At 41.8% G+C, this 19,513-nt stretch overlaps 1 protein-coding gene across 5 annotated transcripts in view; it reads left to right on the top strand.

Moving 5' to 3' along the window:
- LOC139420301 (calcium-transporting ATPase type 2C member 1-like) overlaps positions 1–19,278 on the top strand; it is a 49,030-nt gene extending 29,752 nt beyond the window's left edge. For 4 of the 5 annotated variants that reach the window (XM_071170243.1, XM_071170260.1, XM_071170267.1 and 1 more), the window contains exons 10-26: positions 6,646–6,712; positions 7,385–7,509; positions 7,621–7,718; positions 7,919–8,014; positions 8,208–8,297; positions 10,859–10,963; positions 11,119–11,275; positions 11,389–11,559; positions 11,756–11,853; positions 12,260–12,310; positions 12,724–12,890; positions 13,028–13,096; positions 13,203–13,319; positions 13,788–13,935; positions 16,216–16,311; positions 16,447–16,588; positions 17,035–19,278. In XM_071170243.1, coding sequence (XP_071026344.1) covers positions 6,646–6,712; positions 7,385–7,509; positions 7,621–7,718; positions 7,919–8,014; positions 8,208–8,297; positions 10,859–10,963; positions 11,119–11,275; positions 11,389–11,559; positions 11,756–11,853; positions 12,260–12,310; positions 12,724–12,890; positions 13,028–13,096; positions 13,203–13,319; positions 13,788–13,935; positions 16,216–16,311; positions 16,447–16,588; positions 17,035–17,168 — 1,931 coding nt within the window. In that variant the 3' untranslated portion in view covers positions 17,169–19,278. The remainder of the gene's footprint in view (positions 1–6,645; positions 6,713–7,384; positions 7,510–7,620; positions 7,719–7,918; positions 8,015–8,207; positions 8,298–10,858; positions 10,964–11,118; positions 11,276–11,388; positions 11,560–11,755; positions 11,854–12,259; positions 12,311–12,723; positions 12,891–13,027; positions 13,097–13,202; positions 13,320–13,787; positions 13,936–16,215; positions 16,312–16,446; positions 16,589–17,034) is intronic. The other variant, XR_011635504.1, reaches the window with a different exon arrangement.
- Positions 19,279–19,513: the final 235 nt, after the last annotated feature.

Raw genomic sequence — 19,513 nt, 5'->3', positions numbered from 1 at the left:
CTATATATACTGCGCCAAGCCAGTTTATACTGTGTATATATACTGCGCCAAGCCAGTTTATACTGTGTATATATACTGCTCCAAGCCAGTTTATACTGTGTATATATACTGCTCCAAGCCAGTTGAAGTTGGAAGTTTACATACACCTTAGCCAAATACATTTAAACTCAGTTTTTCACAATTCCTGACGTTTACTGAGTAAAAATTCCCTGTATTAGGTCGGTTAGGATCACCACTTTATTTTAAGAATGTGAAATGTCAAAATAAAAGTAAAGCATGATTTTATTTCAGCTTTTATTTCTTTCATCACATTCCCAGTGGGTCAGAAGTTTACATACACTCAATTAGTATTTGGTAGCATTGCCTTTAAATTGTTTAACTTGGGTCAGACGTTTCGGGTAGCCTTCCACAAGCTTCCCACAATGTTGGGTGAATTCTGGCCCATTCCTCCTGACAGAGCTGCTGTAACTGAGTCCGGTTTGTAGGCCTTCTTGCTCGCACTCTTTTTCAGTTTTGCCCACAAGTTTTCTATGGGATTAAGATCAGGGCTTTGTGATGGCCACTCCAATACCTTAACTTTGTTGTCCTTAAGTCATTTTGCCACAACTTTGGAAGTATGCTTGGGGTCATTGTCCATTTGGAAGACCCATTTGCAAACAAGATGTAACTTTCTGACTGATGTCTTGAGATGTTGCTTCAATATATCCACGTACTTTTCCTTCCTCAATATGCCATCTATTTTGTGAAGTGCACCAGTCCCTCCTGCAGCAAAGCACCTCCACAACATGATGCTGCTGCCCCCCCGGTTCCACGGTTGGGATGGTGTTCTTTGGCTTACAAGCCTCCCCCTTTTTCCTCCAAACATAACAATGGTCATTATTGCCAAACAGTTCTATTTTTGTTTCATCAGGCCAGTGGACATTTCTACAAAAAGTACGATCTTTGTCCCCATGTGCAGTTATAAACCGTAGTCTGACTTTTTATGGGGGTTTTGGAGCAGTGGCTTCTTCCTTGCTGAGCAGCCTTTCAGGTTATGTCGATATAGGACTTGTTTTTACTGTGGATATAGATACTTTTGTACGCGTTTCCTCCAGCATCTTCACAAGGTCCTTTGCTGTTGTTCTGGGATTGATTTTCACTTTTCGGCACCAACGTACATTCATCTCTAGGGGACAGAACGTATCTCCTTCCTGAGCGGTATGACGGCTGCGTGGTCCCATGGTGTTTATACTTGCGTACTATTGTTTGTACAGATGAACGTGGTACCTTCATGCATTTGGAAATTGCTCCCAAGGATGAACCAGACTTGTGGAGGTCTATAATTTTTTTCTGGGGTCTTTGCTGATTTCTTTTGATTTTCCCATGATGTCAAGCAAAGAGCCACTGAGTTTGAAATACATCCACAGGTACACCTCCAATTGACTCAAATTATGTAAATTAGCCTATCAGAATCTTCTAAAGCAATTACATAATTTTCGGTAATGTTCCAAGCTGTTCCAAACAGTCAACTTATTGTATCTAAAATTCTGACCCACTGGAATTGTGATACAGTGAATTATAAGTGAAATCATCTGTCTGTAAACAATTGTTAGAAAAGTGACTTGTGTCATGCACAAAGTAATGTCCTAACCGACTTGCCAAAACTATAGTGTGTTAGCAAGAAATTTGTGGAGTGGTTGAAAAATGAGTTTGAATGAGTCCAACCTAAGTGTATGTAAACTGACTTCAACTGTATATACTGCTCCAAGCCAGTTTATACTGTGTATATATTCTATTCCAAGCCAGTTTATACTGTGTGTATATACAGTGCCTTGCGAAAGTATTCGGCCCCCTTGAACTTTGCGACCTTTTGCCACATTTCAGGCTTCAAACATAAAGATATAAAACTGTATTTTTTTGTGAAGAATCAACAACAAGTGGGACACAATCATGAAGTGGAACGACATTTATTGGATATTTCAAACCTTTTTAACAAATCAAAAACTGAAAAATTGGGCGTGCAAAATTATTCAGCCACCTTTACTTTCAGTGCAGCAAACTCTCTCCAGAAGTTCAGTGAGGATCTCTGAATGATCCAATGTTGACCTAAATTACTAATGATGATAAATACAATCCACCTGTGTGTAATCAAGTCTCCGTATAAATGCACCTGCACTGTGATAGTCTCAGAGGTCCGTCAAAAGCGCAGAGAGCATCATGAAGAACAAGGAACACACCAGGCAGGTCCGAGATACTGTTGTGAAGAAGTTTAAAGCCAGATTTGGATACAAAAAGATTTCTCAAGCTTTAAACATCCCAAGGAGCACTGTGCAAGCGATAATATTGAAATGGAAGGAGTATCAGACCACTGCAAATCTACCAAGACCTGGCCGTCCCTCTAAACTTTCAGCTCATACAAGGAGAAGACTGATCAGAGATGCAGCAAAGAGGCCCATGATCACTCTGGATGAACTGCAGAGATCTACAGCTGAGGTGGGAGACTCTGTCCATAGGACAACAATCAGTCGTATATTGCACAAATCTGGCCTTTATGGAAGAGTTGCAAGAAGAAAGCCATTTCTTAAAGATATCCATAAAAAGTGTCGTTTAAAGTTTGCCACAAGCCACCTGGGAGACACACCAAACATGTGGAAGAAGGTGCTCTGGTCAGATGAAACCAAAATTGAACTTTTTGGCAACAATGCAAAACGTTATGTTTGGCGTAAAAGCAACACAGCTCATCACCCTGAACACACCATGCCCACTGTCAAACATGGTGGTGGCAGCATCATGGTTTGGGCCTGCTTTTCTTCAGCAGGGACAGGGAAGATGGTTAAAATTGATGGGAAGATGGATGGAGCCAAATACAGGACCATTCTGGAAGAAAACCTGATGGAGTCTGCAAAAGACTGGGACGGAGATTTGTCTTCCAACAAGACAATGATCCAAAACATAAAGCAAAATCTACAATGGAATGGTTCAAAAATAAACATATCCAGGTGTTAGAATGGCCAAGTCAAAGTCCAGACCTGAATCCAATCGAGAATCTGTGGAAAGAACTGAAAACTGCTGTTCACAAATGATCTCCATCCAACCTCACTGAGCTCGAGCTGTTTTGCAAGGAGGAATGGGAAAAAATGTCAGTCTCTCGATGTGCAAAACTGATAGAGACATACCCCAAGCGACTTACAGCTGTAATCGCAGCAAAAGGTGGCGCTACAAAGTATTAACTTAAGGGGGCTGAATAATTTTGCACGCCCAATTTTTCAGTTTTTGATTTGTTACAAAAGTTTGAAATATCCAATAAATGTCGTTCCACTTCATGATTGTGTCCCACTTGTTGTTGATTCTTCACAAAAAAATACAGTTTTATATCTTTATGTTTGAAGCCTGAAATGTGGCAAAAGGTCGCAAAGTTCAAGGGGGCCGAATACTTTCGCAAGGCACTGTATTCTACTCCAAGCCAGTTTATACTGTGTGTGTATATATACGGCTCCAAGCCAGTTTATACTGTATATACAGGTATATTGTATACTCAGAGTTCCCCCCCAAAGAATGTAAGGCGGGCAGTGGGCCACCTTCCGGACAGGCAGCGCCACTATATAATCATAAAAATATATCATTATTTATATATTTTTGTAACTTTATTTGATATCATTAAGGCATTTTTTTGCTCTAGATTGCATGAAATGGCAGTTACAGGTGTTGAAAAAACACCACCTTATTAAAAATCCTGTGGAGAACCCTGAGACTGTTAATGCTCCCAGCCAGTTAATTATGTGTGTGTGTATGTGTGTGGTCACTTAGAAATGTCTTTGTTTTGTCCATTTAAAATTGATCAGAAATACAGTCTAGACATTGTTAATGTTGTAAATGACTATTGTAGCTGGAAACGGCAGATTATTTATGGAGTATCTACATAGGTGTACAGAGGCCAATTATCAGCAACCATCACTCCTGTGTTCCAATGGCACGTTGTGTTAGCTAATCCAAGTTTATCATTTTAAAAGGCTAATTGATCATTAGAAAACCTTTTGCAATTATGTTAGCACATCTGAAAACTGTTGTGCTGATTTAAAGAAGCAATAAAACTGACCTTCTTTAGACTAGTTGAGTATCTGCAGCATCAGCATTTGTGGGTTCGATTACAGGCTCAAAATGACCAGAAACAAATTCTTCTGAAACTCGCCAATCTGCCGTTTCCAGCTACAATAGTCATTTACAACATTAACAAGGCCTAGACTGTATTTCTGATCAATATGTTGTTATTTTAATGGACAAAAATGGGCTTTTCTTTCAAAAATGACATTTCTAAGTAACCCCAAACTTTTGAACGGTACTGTATCTATAGTTAATGCTCCCAGACGGTTAATGTCTATATAGTTTTAATGCTGTCTATATAGTGTTAATGCTGTCTATATAGTGTTAATGCTGTCTATATAGTGTTAATGCTGTCTATATAGTGTTACTGCTGTCTATATAGTGTTAATGCCGTCTATATAGTGTTAATACTGTCTATATAGTGTTAATGCCGTCTATATAGTGTTAATGCTGTCTATATAGTGTTAATGCCGTCTATATAGTGTTAATGCTGTCTATATAGTGTTAATGCTGTCTATATAGTGTTAATGCTGTCTATATAGTGTTAATGCCGTCTATATAGTGTTAATGCTGTCTATATAGTGTTACTGCTGTCTATATAGTGTTAATGCTGTCTATATAGTGTTAATGCCGTCTATATAGTGTTAATGCTGTCTATATAGTGTTAATGCCGTCTATATAGTGTTAATGCTGTCTATATAGTGTTACTGCTGTCTATATAGTGTTAATGCTCCCAGACGGTTAATGTCTATATAGTGTTAATGCTCCCAGACGGTTAATGTCTATATAGTGTTAATGCTGTCTATATAGTGTTAATGCTGTCTATATAGTGTTAATGCTGTCTATATAGTGTTAATGCTGTCTATATAGTGTTAATGCCGTCTATATAGTGTTAATGCCGTCTATATAGTGTTAATGCCGTCTATATAGTGTTAATGCTGTCTATATAGTGTTAATGCCGTCTATATAGTGTTAATGCCGTCTATATAGTGTTAATGCCGTCTATATAGTGTTAATGCTGTCTATATAGTGTTAATGCTGTCTATATAGTGTTAATGCTGTCTATATAGTGTTAATGCCGTCTATATAGTGTTAATGCTGTCTATATAGTGTTACTGCTGTCTATATAGTGTTAATGCTCCCAGACGGTTAATGTCTATATAGTGTTAATGCTCCCAGACGGTTAATGTCTATATAGTGTTAATGCTGTCTATATAGTGTTAATGCTGTCTATATAGTGTTAATGCTGTCTATATAGTGTTAATGCTGTCTATATAGTGTTAATGCTGTCTATATAGTGTTAATGCTGTCTATATAGTGTTAATGCCGTCTATATAGTGTTAATGCTGTCTATATAGTGTTAATGCTGTCTATATAGTGTTAATGCCGTCTATATAGTGTTAATGCCGTCTATATAGTGTTAATGCCGTCTATATAGTGTTAATGCTGTCTATATAGTGTTAATGCTGTCTATATAGTGTTAATGCTGTCTATATAGTGTTAATGCCGTCTATATAGTGTTAATGCTGTCTATATAGTGTTAATGCCGTCTATATAGTGTTAATGCTCCCAGCCGGTTAATGTCTATATAGTGTTAATACTGTCTATATAGTGTTAATACTGTCTATATATAGTGTTAATACTGTCTATATAGTGTTAATGCTCCCAGACGGTTAATACTGTCTATATAGTGTTAATGCCGTCTATATAGTGTTAATGCTGTCTATATAGTGTTAATGCTGTCTATATAGTGTTAATGCTCCCAGCCAGTTAATACTGTCTATATAGTGTTAATGCTGTCTATATAGTGTTAATGCTGTCTATATAGTGTTAATGCTGTCTATATAGTGTTAATGCTGTCTATATAGTGTTAATGCCGTCTATATAGTGTTAATGCTGTCTATATAGTGTTAATGCCGTCTATATAGTGTTAATGCTGTCTATATAGTGTTAATGCTGTCTATATAGTGTTAATGCTGTCTATATAGTGTTAATGCTGTCTATATAGTGTTACTGCTGTCTATATAGTGTTAATGCTGTCTATATAGTGTTAATGCTGTCTATATAGTGTTAATGCTGTCTATATAGTGTTAATGCTGTCTATATAGTGTTACTGCTGTCTATATAGTGTTAATGCTGTCTATATAGTGTTAATGCTGTCTATATAGTGTTAATGCTGTCTATATAGTGTTAATGCCGTCTATATAGTGTTAATGCCGTCTATATAGTGTTAATGCCGTCTATATAGTGTTAATGCTGTCTATATAGTGTTAATGCTGTCTATATAGTGTTAATGCTGTCTATATAGTGTTAATGCCGTCTATATAGTGTTAATACTGTCTATATAGTGTTAATGCCGTCTATATAGTGTTAATGCTGTCTATATAGTGTTAATGCTGTCTATATAGTGTTAATGCCGTCTATATAGTGTTAATGCCGTCTATATAGTGTTAATGCTGTCTATATAGTGTTAATGCCGTCTATATAGTGTTAATGCTGTCTATATAGTGTTAATGCTCCCAGCCAGTACTAACCACCACTAATGAGTGTTGCCGTGGGTTTCAGGGGTGATCATGCTGGTTGGTTGGCTCCAGGGGAAACGCTTATTAGACATGTTCACCATCGGTGTCAGGTGAGCCCCAATTTGTATATTCCATATATGCAAATAGTACAGTGTTTGTATAAAAGATGTGTTGCCGTTGTTTCTGTCATTGTCAACATATCCCAATATATGGGCATATTCTCTACCATAGACGTCTAATCCAACAACACAGTATGTTTAGTGTTCCCCAGGGTCGGAATGCCATGTGAAAGATCTTTTGATAACACTCATTTATTCAGTGTGACATCTGAGTAGGTTAGCAGAGAGTAATGGGGGATTTGATGGTTGTTGTCATGTGCCTGGTTACGGAGGTGGGCGCAGTAGTGTAAGGGTTAAGATTACACTGTCATGTCAGTGCATTTTGTTATATTTTTTTTAAGTAAAGAAAACAATTTAATACAGCCACACAATTGGGGTCACGTCATTGTGGTGATTTTAGCAAGACAGTGATTTTATCAGGAGATCAGAGATTTTATCGTTCCATATCTCTTCTTTGCACCGTCAGTACCTCGGGGTGAGCAGCTAACCTTGTTAACCTGTATTTACATTACAGTGAAAGTTTTCTTTTCTCACACCTGGAAGGTGAAGTGAGGTGTTGTGAATAAAGTTGGTAGGAATGCTAATGTACACACTGTGCACTCTCTTCAAGTAAAGACTGTTTTCCGCTCTCGTCTCCTCCCTCTTCCTCCCCTCTTACCCCAGCCTGGCGGTGGCAGCCATCCCCGAGGGTCTACCCATCGTGGTGACGGTCACCTTGGCCCTCGGAGTGATGAGGATGGTCAAGAAGAGGGCAATTATCAAGAAGCTGCCCATCGTGGAGACACTTGGTAGGGTCTGGCGGAGGTGAAATGAGCCGAGCTCTGCCTTTAACACTCAGTTTGGTGTGTGTGTGTGTGTGTCTAGTTTAATTTGACCCCATCACTTCCTCCATCATCCAGGCTGCTGCAACGTCATCTGCTCAGACAAGACGGGGACTCTGACCAAGAACGAGATGACCGTCACTCACCTGTTCACCGCCGATGGACTTCATGTTGAGGTACACTGTGTGTGAGGCTAGTTCCTCCTGCCTAGTTTAGGACTGTTATTTAGTCATCTGGCAAGGTCCTTACCGTAAATCAGAATGTGTTCACAGTCAATTTATCTTGTGAAATGAGGGTTTACATAAAAAATATTTTGGGGGGATGTTTGTTGATCTTCATTGTTTTGCTGTGTCCTCCATGTTGTCCTCTCTGCCAGGTGACAGGCGTGGGTTACAACGGAGCTGGGGAGGTGTTACTGCACGGGGAGGAGATCCACGGCTTCTCAAACATCTCCGTCAGCAAGATTGTAGAGGTGAGAAACTGGGACAGATACGTGGTCATTGTGGTAAATCTCAATACTCTGAAGTGACGACTTGGTCTGCACTCATTTAATACCGCTGGAGAGACACAGAACATGTGGTGAACTTGGGTATGGGTAAAGGATGGGTAAAGGATCTGGACTAGCATCTGATGTCATAACCACCTGTCCTTCTGCTCTCTGATAGGCTGGTTGCATATGCAATGACGCTGTCATCAGGAACAACACCCTGATGGGACGCCCCACTGAGGGGGCCCTCATCGCCCTGGCCATGAAGGTACACATGCATACATGCATACATACATACATACATACATACAGTGGGGCAAAAAAGTATTTAGTCAGACACCAATTGTGCAAGTTCTCCCACTTAAAAAGATGAGAGAGGCCTGTAATTTTCATCATAGGTACAGTTCAACTATGACAGACAAATCCAGAAAAATCACATTGTAGGCTTTTTAATGAATTTATTTGCAAATTATGGTGGAAAATAAGTATTTGGTTAATAACAAAAGTTTATCTCAATACTTTGTATATACCCTTTGTTGGCAATGACAGAGGTCAAACGTTTTCTGTAAGTCTTCACAAGGTTTTCACACACTGTTGCTGGTATTTTGGCCCATTCCTCCATGCAGATCTCCTCTAGAGCAGTGATGTTTTGGGGCTGTTGCTGGGCAACACGGACATTCAACTCCCTCCAAAGATTTTCTATGGGGTTGAGATCTGGAGACTGGCTAGGCCACTCCAGGACCTTGAAATGCTTCTTACGAAGCCACTCCTTCGTTGCCCGGGCGGTGTGTTTGGGATCATTGTCATGCTGAAAGACCCAGCCACGTTTCATCTTCAATGCCCTTGCTGATGGAAGGAGGTTTTCACTCAAAATATCACGATACATGGCCCCATTCATTCTTTCCTTTACACGGATCAGGCGTCCTGGTCCCTTTGCAGAAAAACAGCCCCAAAGCATGATGTTTCCACCCCCATGCTTCACAGTAGGTATGGTGTTCTTTGGATGCAACTCAGCATTCTTTGTCCTCCAAACACGATGAGTTGAGTTTTTACCAAAAAGTTATATTTTGGTTTCATCTGACCATATGACATTCTCCCAATCTTCTTCTGGATCATCCAAATGCTCTCTAGCAAACTTCAGACGGGACTGGACATGTACTGGCTTAAGCAGGGGGACACGTCTGGCACTGCAGGATTTGAGTCCCTGGCGGCGTAGTATGTTACTGATGGTAGGCTTTGTTACTTTGGTCCCAGCTCTCTGCAGGTCATTCACTAGGTCCCCCCGTGTGGTTCTGGGATTTTTGCTCACCGTTCTTGTGATCATTTTGACCCCACGGGGTGAGATCTTGCGTGGAGCCCCAGATCGAGGGAGATTATCAGTGGTCTTGTATGTCTTCCATTTCCTAATAATTTCTCCCACAGTTGATTTCTTCAAACCAAGCTGCTTACCTATTGCAGATTCAGTCTTCCCAGCCTGGTGCAGGTCTACAATTTTGTTTCTGGTGTCCTTTGACAGCTCTTTGTTCTTGGCCATACTGGAGTTTGGAGTGTGACTGTTTGAGGTTGTGGACAGGTGTCTTTTATACTGACAACAAGTTCAAACAGGTGCCATTAATACAGGTAACGAGTGGAGGACAGAGGAGCCTCTTAAAGAAGAATTTACAGGTCTGTGAGAGCCAGAAATCTTGCTTGTTTGTAGGTGACCAAATACTTATTTTCCGCCATAATTTGCAGATAAATTCATTAAAAATCCTACAATGTGATTTTCTGGATTTTTCCCCCTCATTTTGTCTGTCATAGTTGAAGTGTACCTATGATGAAAATTACATACATACATACATAGATAGCCGATGCCGTTAGCACCCTGGCCACAAAACAGTACGCACACACAAGTGTTATGTGTGTCTGTGAGAGCCCTTCAGATTATTAACACACAGGGGTTATATGTGTGTCTATGAGAGCCCTTCAAATTATTAACACACAGGGGTTATATGTGTGTCTATGAGAGCCCTTCAGATTATTAACACACATGGGTTATTTGTGTGTCTGTGACTCCTTCAGATTATTAACACACATGGGTTATATGTGTGTCTGTGACCCCTTCAGATTATTAACACACAGGGGTTATATGTGTGTCTGACCCCTTCAGATTATTAACACACAGGGGTTATATGTGTGTCTGACCCCTTCAGATTATTAACACACAGGGGTTATATGTGTGTCTGTGAGAGCCCTTCAGATTATTAACATACAGGGGTTATATGTGTGTCTGTGAGAGCCCTTCAGATTATTAACAAACAGGGGTTATATGTGTGTCTGACCCCTTCAGATTATTAACACACAGGGGTTATATGTGTGTCTGTGAGAGCCCTTCAGATTATTAACATACAGGGGTTATATGTGTGTCTGTGAGAGCCCTTCAGATTATTAACAAACAGGGGTTATATGTGTGTCTGTGAGAGCCCTTCAGATTATTAACACAGTATCACAGACAAAAGCAGTAGACTAGCAGGACCAAGTTTCATGCCCTGTGGGAGCGACTGCCTTGGTAACAGTGTGGGACTTGACAATGCGTCATTATTACAATTGGAGATGGAAATGCGCGTGTGTGTGTGTGTGCGCGCATATGTATGTGGGTGAGACACTTCCAGACTCGGTTCGATGACTGTGTGTCACCAACGAGAATACACACTCCTACAGGTGTGACTAGAAAACTAACTAGTCCCCAGAGGGAGAAACTATCACATGCTCACTCTCTCTGGCACACACACACACACACACACACACAAAGATGAACAGAAGCCGGTCACTAAAGTACGTTCCCTGCAGATGGGTCTAGAAGGGCAGCAGCAGGAGTATGTACGTCTGGAGGAAAACCCGTTCAGTTCAGAACAGAAGTGGATGGCCGTCCGCTGTGTCCACCGCACTCGGCAGGTCAGTCAGTCCAGAGCGCCAACACCCTTACTCCTTTCCACATTCACTGTCTCTTCTACGTAACATGGACACAGCGAAGAGACATTCTATCTGTAGTAGTGTTGTGTGATGAATGTGTCATGGTGTTTTCTGTCCTTGATGATGTGTTACCTCAGGACCAGCCAGGTGTGTATTACATGAAGGGGGCTTACGAGCAGGTCATCCGATTCTGTAGCTACTACCACAGCAAAGGTGCAACACTACCTCTCAACCACCAGCAGAGGGAGCTCTACCAGCAGCAGAAGAGTTACATGGGATCCTCAGGCCTCAGAGGTAAAGGGGGTTGGTGTCATTGGCCCGATTCCAAGTAAAGCCCTACCTTTTTTTCTCCTTCGGGGTCGCTAAAGTAACAACAATGTAATCTTCTGTCTTGTTTTCCGGTGCAGTTCTGGCTTTTGCGTCGGGTTCGGAAATGGGCAACCTGTCGTTCCTGGGCCTGGTGGGCATCATCGATCCGCCCAGGTCAGGGGTCAAAGAGGCTGTGGGCACGCTCATCAGCTCAGGAGTGGCCATCAAGATGATCACTGGAGACTCCCAGGAGACCGCTGTGTCCATAGGTGAGGCGCACTTTTTTCCTCTCTATCTTCATCTCTCTGTCCCTCTTGTAATTTATAATCTCCCTTTAGTAATCTCCCCCCACTTGTAACTTGTAATCTCCCTCTTGCAACCTCCGAGATACATTTTTTGCAAGAACGTATGATGAAATGGGGATGCAATATCTGACCGTGCGTGTGTGTCCTTGTGTGTCCTCAGCGGGCCGTCTGGGAATCTACACCAAGGGCTCCCAGTCTCTGTCTGGAGAGGAGGTGGACCAGATGGACCTCCAACAGCTGTCTCAGATGGTGCCCAGGGTAGGAACATATCAACAAACGCAGGCTCTAATACACTGTGACTTTCTCCGACTCACAATCCTTATTCTTTAAATAGTACAGAGTGTACCGGCTTCACATAGTAATTGTCCTAAGTGGACAATTTAAGTTGTTGGATTTGAATTGAATACCTTCATTATGTTCGCATCAAGGAACAGAGAAACCCACACGCTGCTCTTGCTGATATCACTCACTATCACAGGGCTGGGTGAACAGGTTGATGTCTAACAGGGCTGGGTGAACAGGGTGATTGATGTCCAACAGGGCTGGGTGAACAGGGTGATGTCCAACAGGGCTGGGTTAACAGGGTGATGTCTAACAGGGCTGGGTGAACAGGGTGATGTCCAACAGGGCTGGGTTAACAGGGTGATGTCTCTGCCTCCTCCAGATCATGGTGTTCTACCGGGCCAGCCCCAGACACAAGCTGAAGATAGTCAAGGTGAGAACCCAGCCAAGTGTCAGCCAGCTGGCATGAGATGATGTGTGAATGCCCGTTCTGCGTAGGCAGAGCCTGGCCTGGCAGCATGTGGCTCCAAAGCCCTGGGAAGTCTCTAGAAACTCCCACCTCAATTTGTGACATTCAGTCACGGGGAAGTGTCTACGGTATACCTGGTAGTTTTCCAGTCGCTAGTGTTGCGAGTGCTAGTGAAGAAAATGAAAATCACACAATTATTAGAAAATACACTCCATAATTTCAGATCCCTTTAATCTAAAGGAATGAGTTCAACCAAGATCAGGGAACTCGATTCATTAACTAAAAACTGTTGTGTTCTTTCAGGAGTTTAATTCATGACTATAATGTGGATTTATTACAAGGGTTGACTTCTATCTGCTCGCTCCCTCTCATTCCAGTCTCTCCAGAACATTGGTGCTGTGGTGGCGATGACGGGTGATGGTGTGAATGATGCCGTAGCGCTGAAAGCAGCAGACATCGGCGTTGCCATGGGCCAGACTGGCACTGACGTTTGTAAAGAGGCAGCAGACATGATCCTAGTGGACGATGACTTTCAGACCATCTTGTGAGGAAACAGTTTGCAGTAACACTTTATAATGTTACCCAGTTTGTTCATTATTTTGGTCTTCAAAGCCATCATGATTTCGAGAAATGTGTCTTTAGCAAAATGAGTTATATTTCTGTCATTCTGTTTCGTCCTAGGTCTGCCATCGAGGAAGGGAAAGGCATTTACAACAACATTAAAAACTTTGTCCGCTTCCAGCTAAGCACGTGAGTGATGGAGAGCTACCTTTTTGATAAAGAGATTCCTTGAAACAATGCTATATGGGCCACTTTCTTGTAAATATTATTAAATTGCCATTATTGTGTTTCCTAGGAGCATTGCAGCGCTCACCCTCATCTCCCTGGCAACGCTGATGAACTTCCCCAACCCTCTGAACGCCATGCAGATCCTGTGGATCAACATCATCATGGACGGACCTCCCGCTCAGAGGTGAGACAACACAAAGCATTATGGGAACTGTATTCTTTTGTCATGAAAATGGTCTTGTCTCAGTTTCACAAGATTTTATATAATAATAATTTAAGAATTTGGTGGGTGATTTATATCTGTCCTGTTTCACACAAGTGTGTATTATACGCATTTGTGTGAAATGGAAATGTATTTTTTGCATATCCCAACCCTCGGAGAGTGGGGTCACGGCCAGGGTCAGCCATTATCAACGGTAACCCTGGAGCAATTAGGGCACATCAACAGATTTTTTTTTCTTCACCTTGTCAGCTCGGGAACTCAAACTAGCGAGCTTTCGCTTACTGGCCCAAATCTCGAACCGCTAGGCTACGTGCTGCTTTCATATTTAAATCTACCAGATTTAAAGTCACAATTACTGATCCTTTGTGTAAAAATAGTTAGTGGTAATTACCGTAGATGGAAATCCATGTAATCCTCTGTCATCCGTAGTCTGGGAGTGGAGCCAGTGGATAAGGATGTCATACGGAAGCCTCCGAGGAATGTGCGGGACAGCATCCTCACACGCAGTCTGTTAGTCAAGGTGCTGGTGTCGGCACTCGTCATCGTATGCGGCACCCTGTTCGTCTTCTGGAGAGAGGCAAGTAGCTATAATCATAGTAGTGTTCTTCATCATTCAAACTTCTATCAAATCAGCCGTCTTCTGGAGAGAGGCAAGTAGCTATAATCATAGTAGTGTTCTTCATCATTCAAACTTCTATCAATTAAGTATTATGACTGGCCTGTTACAATCAGTAGTATTATGACTGGCCTGTTACAATCAGTAGTATTATGACTGGCCTGTTACAATCAGTAGTATTATGACTGGCCTGTTACAATCAGTAGTAGTATGACTGGCCTGTTACAATCAGTAGTAGTATGACTGGCCTGTTACAATCAGTAGTAGTATGACTGGCCTGTTACAATCAGTAGAATTATGGCTGGCCTGTTACAATCAGTAGTATTATGGCTGGCCTGTTACAATCAGTAGTATTATGGCTGGCCTCTTACAATCAGTAGTATTATGGCTGGCCTGCTACAATCAGTAGTATTATGACTGGCCTGTTACAATCAGTAGTATTATGGCTGGCCTGTTACAATCAGTAGTATTATGGCTGGCCTGTTACAATCAGTAGTATTATGGCTGGCCTGTTACAATCAGTAGTATTATGGCTGGCCTGCTACAATCAGTAGTATTATGGCTGGCCTGTTACAATCAGTAGTATTATGGCTGGCCTGCTACAATCAGTAGTATTATGACTGGCCTGTTACAATCAGTAGTATTATGACTGGCCTGTTACAATCAGTAGTATTATGGCTGGCCTGTTACAATCAGTAGTATTATGGCTGGCCTGTTACAATCAGTAGTATTATGGCTGGCCTGTTACAATCAGTAGTATTATGACTGGCCTGTTACAATCAGTAGTATTATGGCTGGCCTGTTACAATCAGTAGTATTATGACTGCCGCCTGTTACAATCAGTAGTATTATGGCTGGCCTGTTACAATCAGTAGTATTATGGCTGGCCTGTTACAATCAGTAGTATTATGGCTGGCCTCTTACAATCAGTAGTATTATGGCTGGCCTGCTACAATCAGTAGTATTATGACTGGCCTGTTACAATCAGTAGTATTATGGCTGGCCTGTTACAATCAGTAGTATTATGGCTGGCCTGTTACAATCAGTAGTATTATGGCTGGCCTGTTACAATCAGTAGTATTATGGCTGGCCTGTTACAATCAGTAGTATTATGGCTGGCCTGTTACAATCAGTAGTATTATGACTGGCCTGTTACAATCAGTAGTATTATGACTGGCCTGTTACAATCAGTAGTATTATGGCTGGCCTGTTACAATCAGTAGTATTATGGCTGGCCTGTTACAATCAGTAGTATTATGACTGGCCTGTTACAATCAGTAGTATTATGGCTGGCCTGTTACAATCAATAGTATTATGGCTGGCCTGTTACAATCAGTAGTATTATGGCTGGCCTGCTACAATCAGTAGAATGACGCCGACCTGTTACAATCAGTAGTATTATGACTGGCCTGTTACAATCAGTAGTATTATGACTGGCCTGTTACAATCAGTAGTATTATGACTGGCCTGTTACAATCAGTAGTATTATGACTGGCCTGTTACAATCAGTAGTAGTATGACTGGCCTGTTACAATCAGTAGTAGTATGATGTCTGCTGTGTACTGTAATGACGCGGTCTGCTGTGTACTGTAATGACGCGGTCTGCTGTGTACTGTAATGACGCGGTCTACTGTGTACTGTAATGACGCGGTCTACTGTGTACTGTAATGACGCGGTGTACTGTAATGATGAGGTCTACTGTGTACTGTAATGACGCGGTCTACTCTGTACTGTAATGACGCAGTCTACTGTGTAATGTAATGACGTGGTCTGCTGTGTTCTGTAATGACGCGATCTACTGTGTGCTGTAATGACGCGGTCTGCTGTGTGCTGTAATGACGCGGTCTACTGTGTGCTGTAATGACGCGGTCTACTGTGTGCTGTAATGACGCGGTCTACTGTGTGCTGTAATGACGCGGTCTACTGTGTGCTGTGATGACGCGGTCTACTGTGTGCTGTGATGACGTGGTCTACTGTGTGCTGTAATGACGCAGTCTACTGTGTGCTGTAATGACGCGGTCTACTGTGTGCTGTAATGACGCGGTCTACTGTGTGCTGTAATGACGCGGTCTGCTGATTTACTTTTGATGTGGAACGTGTGTTTTCAGATTAATAAATGTGTGAACCCAAAAAATAAAACAAACTGATCACATTTAATAGTGAATCGAAGCCAATCCCCACCTATTTCCTGTATCAGTTGACTTCTATTTCCATCAATGTGTTTGTTTCTCCTCCTCTCAGCTGCAGGACAATCTGATCACTCCCAGAGACACCACCATGACCTTCACCTGTTTTGTGTTCTTCGACATGTTCAACGCCCTCAGCTCACGCTCACAGGTGGGTGCACTGCTGTGCCCTGTACAGGATGAAGGATCTGAGAGATTAGTGGGCAGAAACATGTCACCTAGGATCTATTGTTGATTCATGATGACGGTCTCTGTTTCTCTATCTCTCTCGCTATCTCTCTGTCAGACTCGTATGGTCCATGAGATGGGCCTGTGCAGTAACAAGATGTTCTGCTACGCGGTGCTGGGTTCCATCATGGGCCAGCTGGCGGTCATCTACTTCCCTCCACTGCAGAGTGTCTTCCAGACAGAGAGCCTCAGCATCTTTGGTAAGAAATACATGTTAGCCCACTGAGCTAAAGATTAAACCTAAGCTTTCAGGGCCTGTATTCATAAAGCATCTCAGAATAGGAGTTCTGGTCTAGGATCAGTTTAGCCTTTTTAGATCACAATCATTTCGAGGGTGCTTATATTTGTCCTGTTACACACGAGTGTGAAATGGAAACCATTGTTCAGCGCCCCTGGGAACAAATTAGGTAAGTGCCTTGCTCAAGGGCACAGCGACATACTTTTCACGGTATTCAAACCAGCGACCTTTCGGTTACTGACCCAACGCTCTAACCTCTGCTTCCTGCCGCCGTAATGAATGGACGGGGGGGATGGGGGCTGATCCCTACATCAGCTCTCCTGTTCTGAGACGGACCCTGGTCTGTTAGTGATGGAGGTGATGGTTTATATGTGCTGTAGTAACAGTCCATCTCTTCTTCCCTTCCAGACCTGCTGTTCCTGGTGGGCCTCACGTCCTCTGTCTGCATGGTCTCTGAGACCATAAAGTGGGTGGAGAGGTGGAGAGCAGTGAGGGAGAGGAGAACCACAGTGTCTGAAGAAGACTCCTTCCACGATGTATGACGCACATTGCGTTCTGTGTGACAGAGTAGATAGGGGAGAGGAGGGGGCGGGGCTGGGTTGTTTGTGGGTGGGGGGTACATGTAGATGGATGCAATGGTTATTTGGTCTGAACACAGGGACTGGAGAGAGAACTCAAACAGTTGCTGTCCCTCGCTGGTATTCACTGTTCAGTCATGGATTGGAAGTGGGCGAAGAGGATCTCAACCTTACAGTGCCCCCCTGCCCTCCACCTCTCTCCTGCGAGAAGCATTGGCGTGCTGCTTTCAGACTGTACCATCCTCCAGGAACTCAGGAGGGGATTTATTTATGAGACATTGTAACTGTTGTTCATGTGGCAACTATTCATGTCTATGGTGTCGTGATCTGAGAGGACAATGTTACTGCTCGTAGATCAACTACTCACGTCTAGGTTTTAAGACCAATTAAGGACAGCATAATTGTTTGTAGAGCAACTATTCATGTCATGGGGTTCATGAACATAAATGGAATTTTGTAACTGTTCTTATTCGTCATCACCTTGCTTCGAGTGCAGGTAGCTAACCATAGCTTTGTAGAAGTCTAGAGATGTTACTTTCATGCATTCCAGCTTTTCATGCTAGTAGCAATCTCACCATCAACTTCCAACCAATTTAGGATTGATAATTGTGAGCATACTTTTGTTTTGGTATAGACTTTAGGAAGAGTTGACCACTAAACCGTGTTATTTTGGTGGATGAATATAATACATTTTCTTCAGAAGATACGTTTGGTTTGGTTTTTCTCACATATTAGGGCTGATGGCCTTCATTTGGCGTTTCATTTAATTCCACTCTGGCTATCTATTTAGTTGCCCCTGGAGACATTCTGTGTTTTGGACCATCACTCAGCAGTTTATTTTCCCAGTGATCAAGCAGTACTATACAGTTAATTCTATCCCAGTCCCCACCCTCCCAGCCACGGTCTGCCTCCCCAAAATCTTTCACTTGCCCTGTATCAAACCTACATTATTTTTTCCATTTAGGGAATGAACTGTTTGCCTTGAATGAAAGGCACAGAGGTATTTGGTCCAGTGCTGTCAAAAATGTTATTTTTCCTGTGTTTTATATATTTTCACACTATGAGGTTGGAATAGTACTGTGAAATTATGATAATGCCCTTTTAGTGTAAGAGCTGTTTGAAAAATGCCAGCCTGTTTTGGTGGAATAGAGTTTTGGCCTGCCTGATGACATGCCAATAATAGCTGGTTTTCAGTTTTCCCCTCCCCACTCAGCCACTCCTAGACAGTCATAGCAACATTTTAGCTTGAGGAAATTCCTCTTGCTAGGAAGCTATTTTAGTTTGTTTTTGACTGCTTTTTGATTAAAGAAGGTCACTTTAAGGTACTTATTTGTTACCCAGAAATGATTTGATATTGAGATAAAAAAAAAAACAGCCGCAATGGGCCTTTTAATATTCTGCCTCTATTTTACACACTGTAAATTAAGTGCAAATATTTATCTCCATGACAACCATTTACTGTACATGCACTGTTCATATACATTTAGCTTGTGTCTTGGGTCAAAAGTGGCCATTTTAAGCACATTTTTCTCTTCATGCTCTTTCCAGAAGCCTCCGAGGCCTTGTTTTGGTACAGCTAGACATACCTGGGTTTTATTTCACAATGCAGAATCACTCAATTAACAAGCTTGTTTTGATAATCATTTACATTAAATATAATCAAATTCCCAGGTTTATAAAGGCAGGTTCAGTTGATAATGGGTTATTTGAGTCATACCCATTCCAGGTTTATTTCTTTATGAACCAGGAGATGGAGTTGTTTCAGCATTTTTAGGACCGGGAGCTAATTCATTGATGTTGCTTTCCAAATGAGTTTTTGTCTGTGCTATGGATGGCAACAGAAGTCCTCTACCTACCGCAGCACCTAGCGGGTACAGGCTAACATCGCCAGCTCTTTCTATTAGACATGTTCTTTATTTTACAAGAGGTTATACTCTCTGCTTTGGTCCATTTGACAGGCCAAATCAGCTACAATTATTTTAATTGTTTATTTATGATTTGTTGTGTGTGTTGCACAGCTGAAGACAGTACTCTGTTGTGATGGTATGAGAATAAATCTGTACATTAATGAAAATGTGTGTGTGTATATATATATATATATATTTGAAGTGTGTTTTAACTGGGTGGAGGGTTTGTGTCATGTTTTCAGTGTCACTGACACCGATTCTGATCATCTCATTTTTGCTCAGATTGAGCTAAAAATTACAATATCTGTTTGTTTTTTTCAGTTTAAGATTTCCATATAAAATATACTGCCAAAGCAGAGAGAGGCTTTAGTGTGTATACTGTCGTGGAAATTTCCTCTATTT

This window comes from Oncorhynchus clarkii, chromosome 2, assembly GCF_045791955.1.
Source record: "Oncorhynchus clarkii lewisi isolate Uvic-CL-2024 chromosome 2, UVic_Ocla_1.0, whole genome shotgun sequence".
Taxonomy (NCBI): domain Eukaryota; kingdom Metazoa; phylum Chordata; class Actinopteri; order Salmoniformes; family Salmonidae; genus Oncorhynchus; species Oncorhynchus clarkii.
The sequence above is the reverse complement of the archived record's forward strand: the minus strand, read 5'-3'. Positions and strand labels throughout refer to the sequence as shown.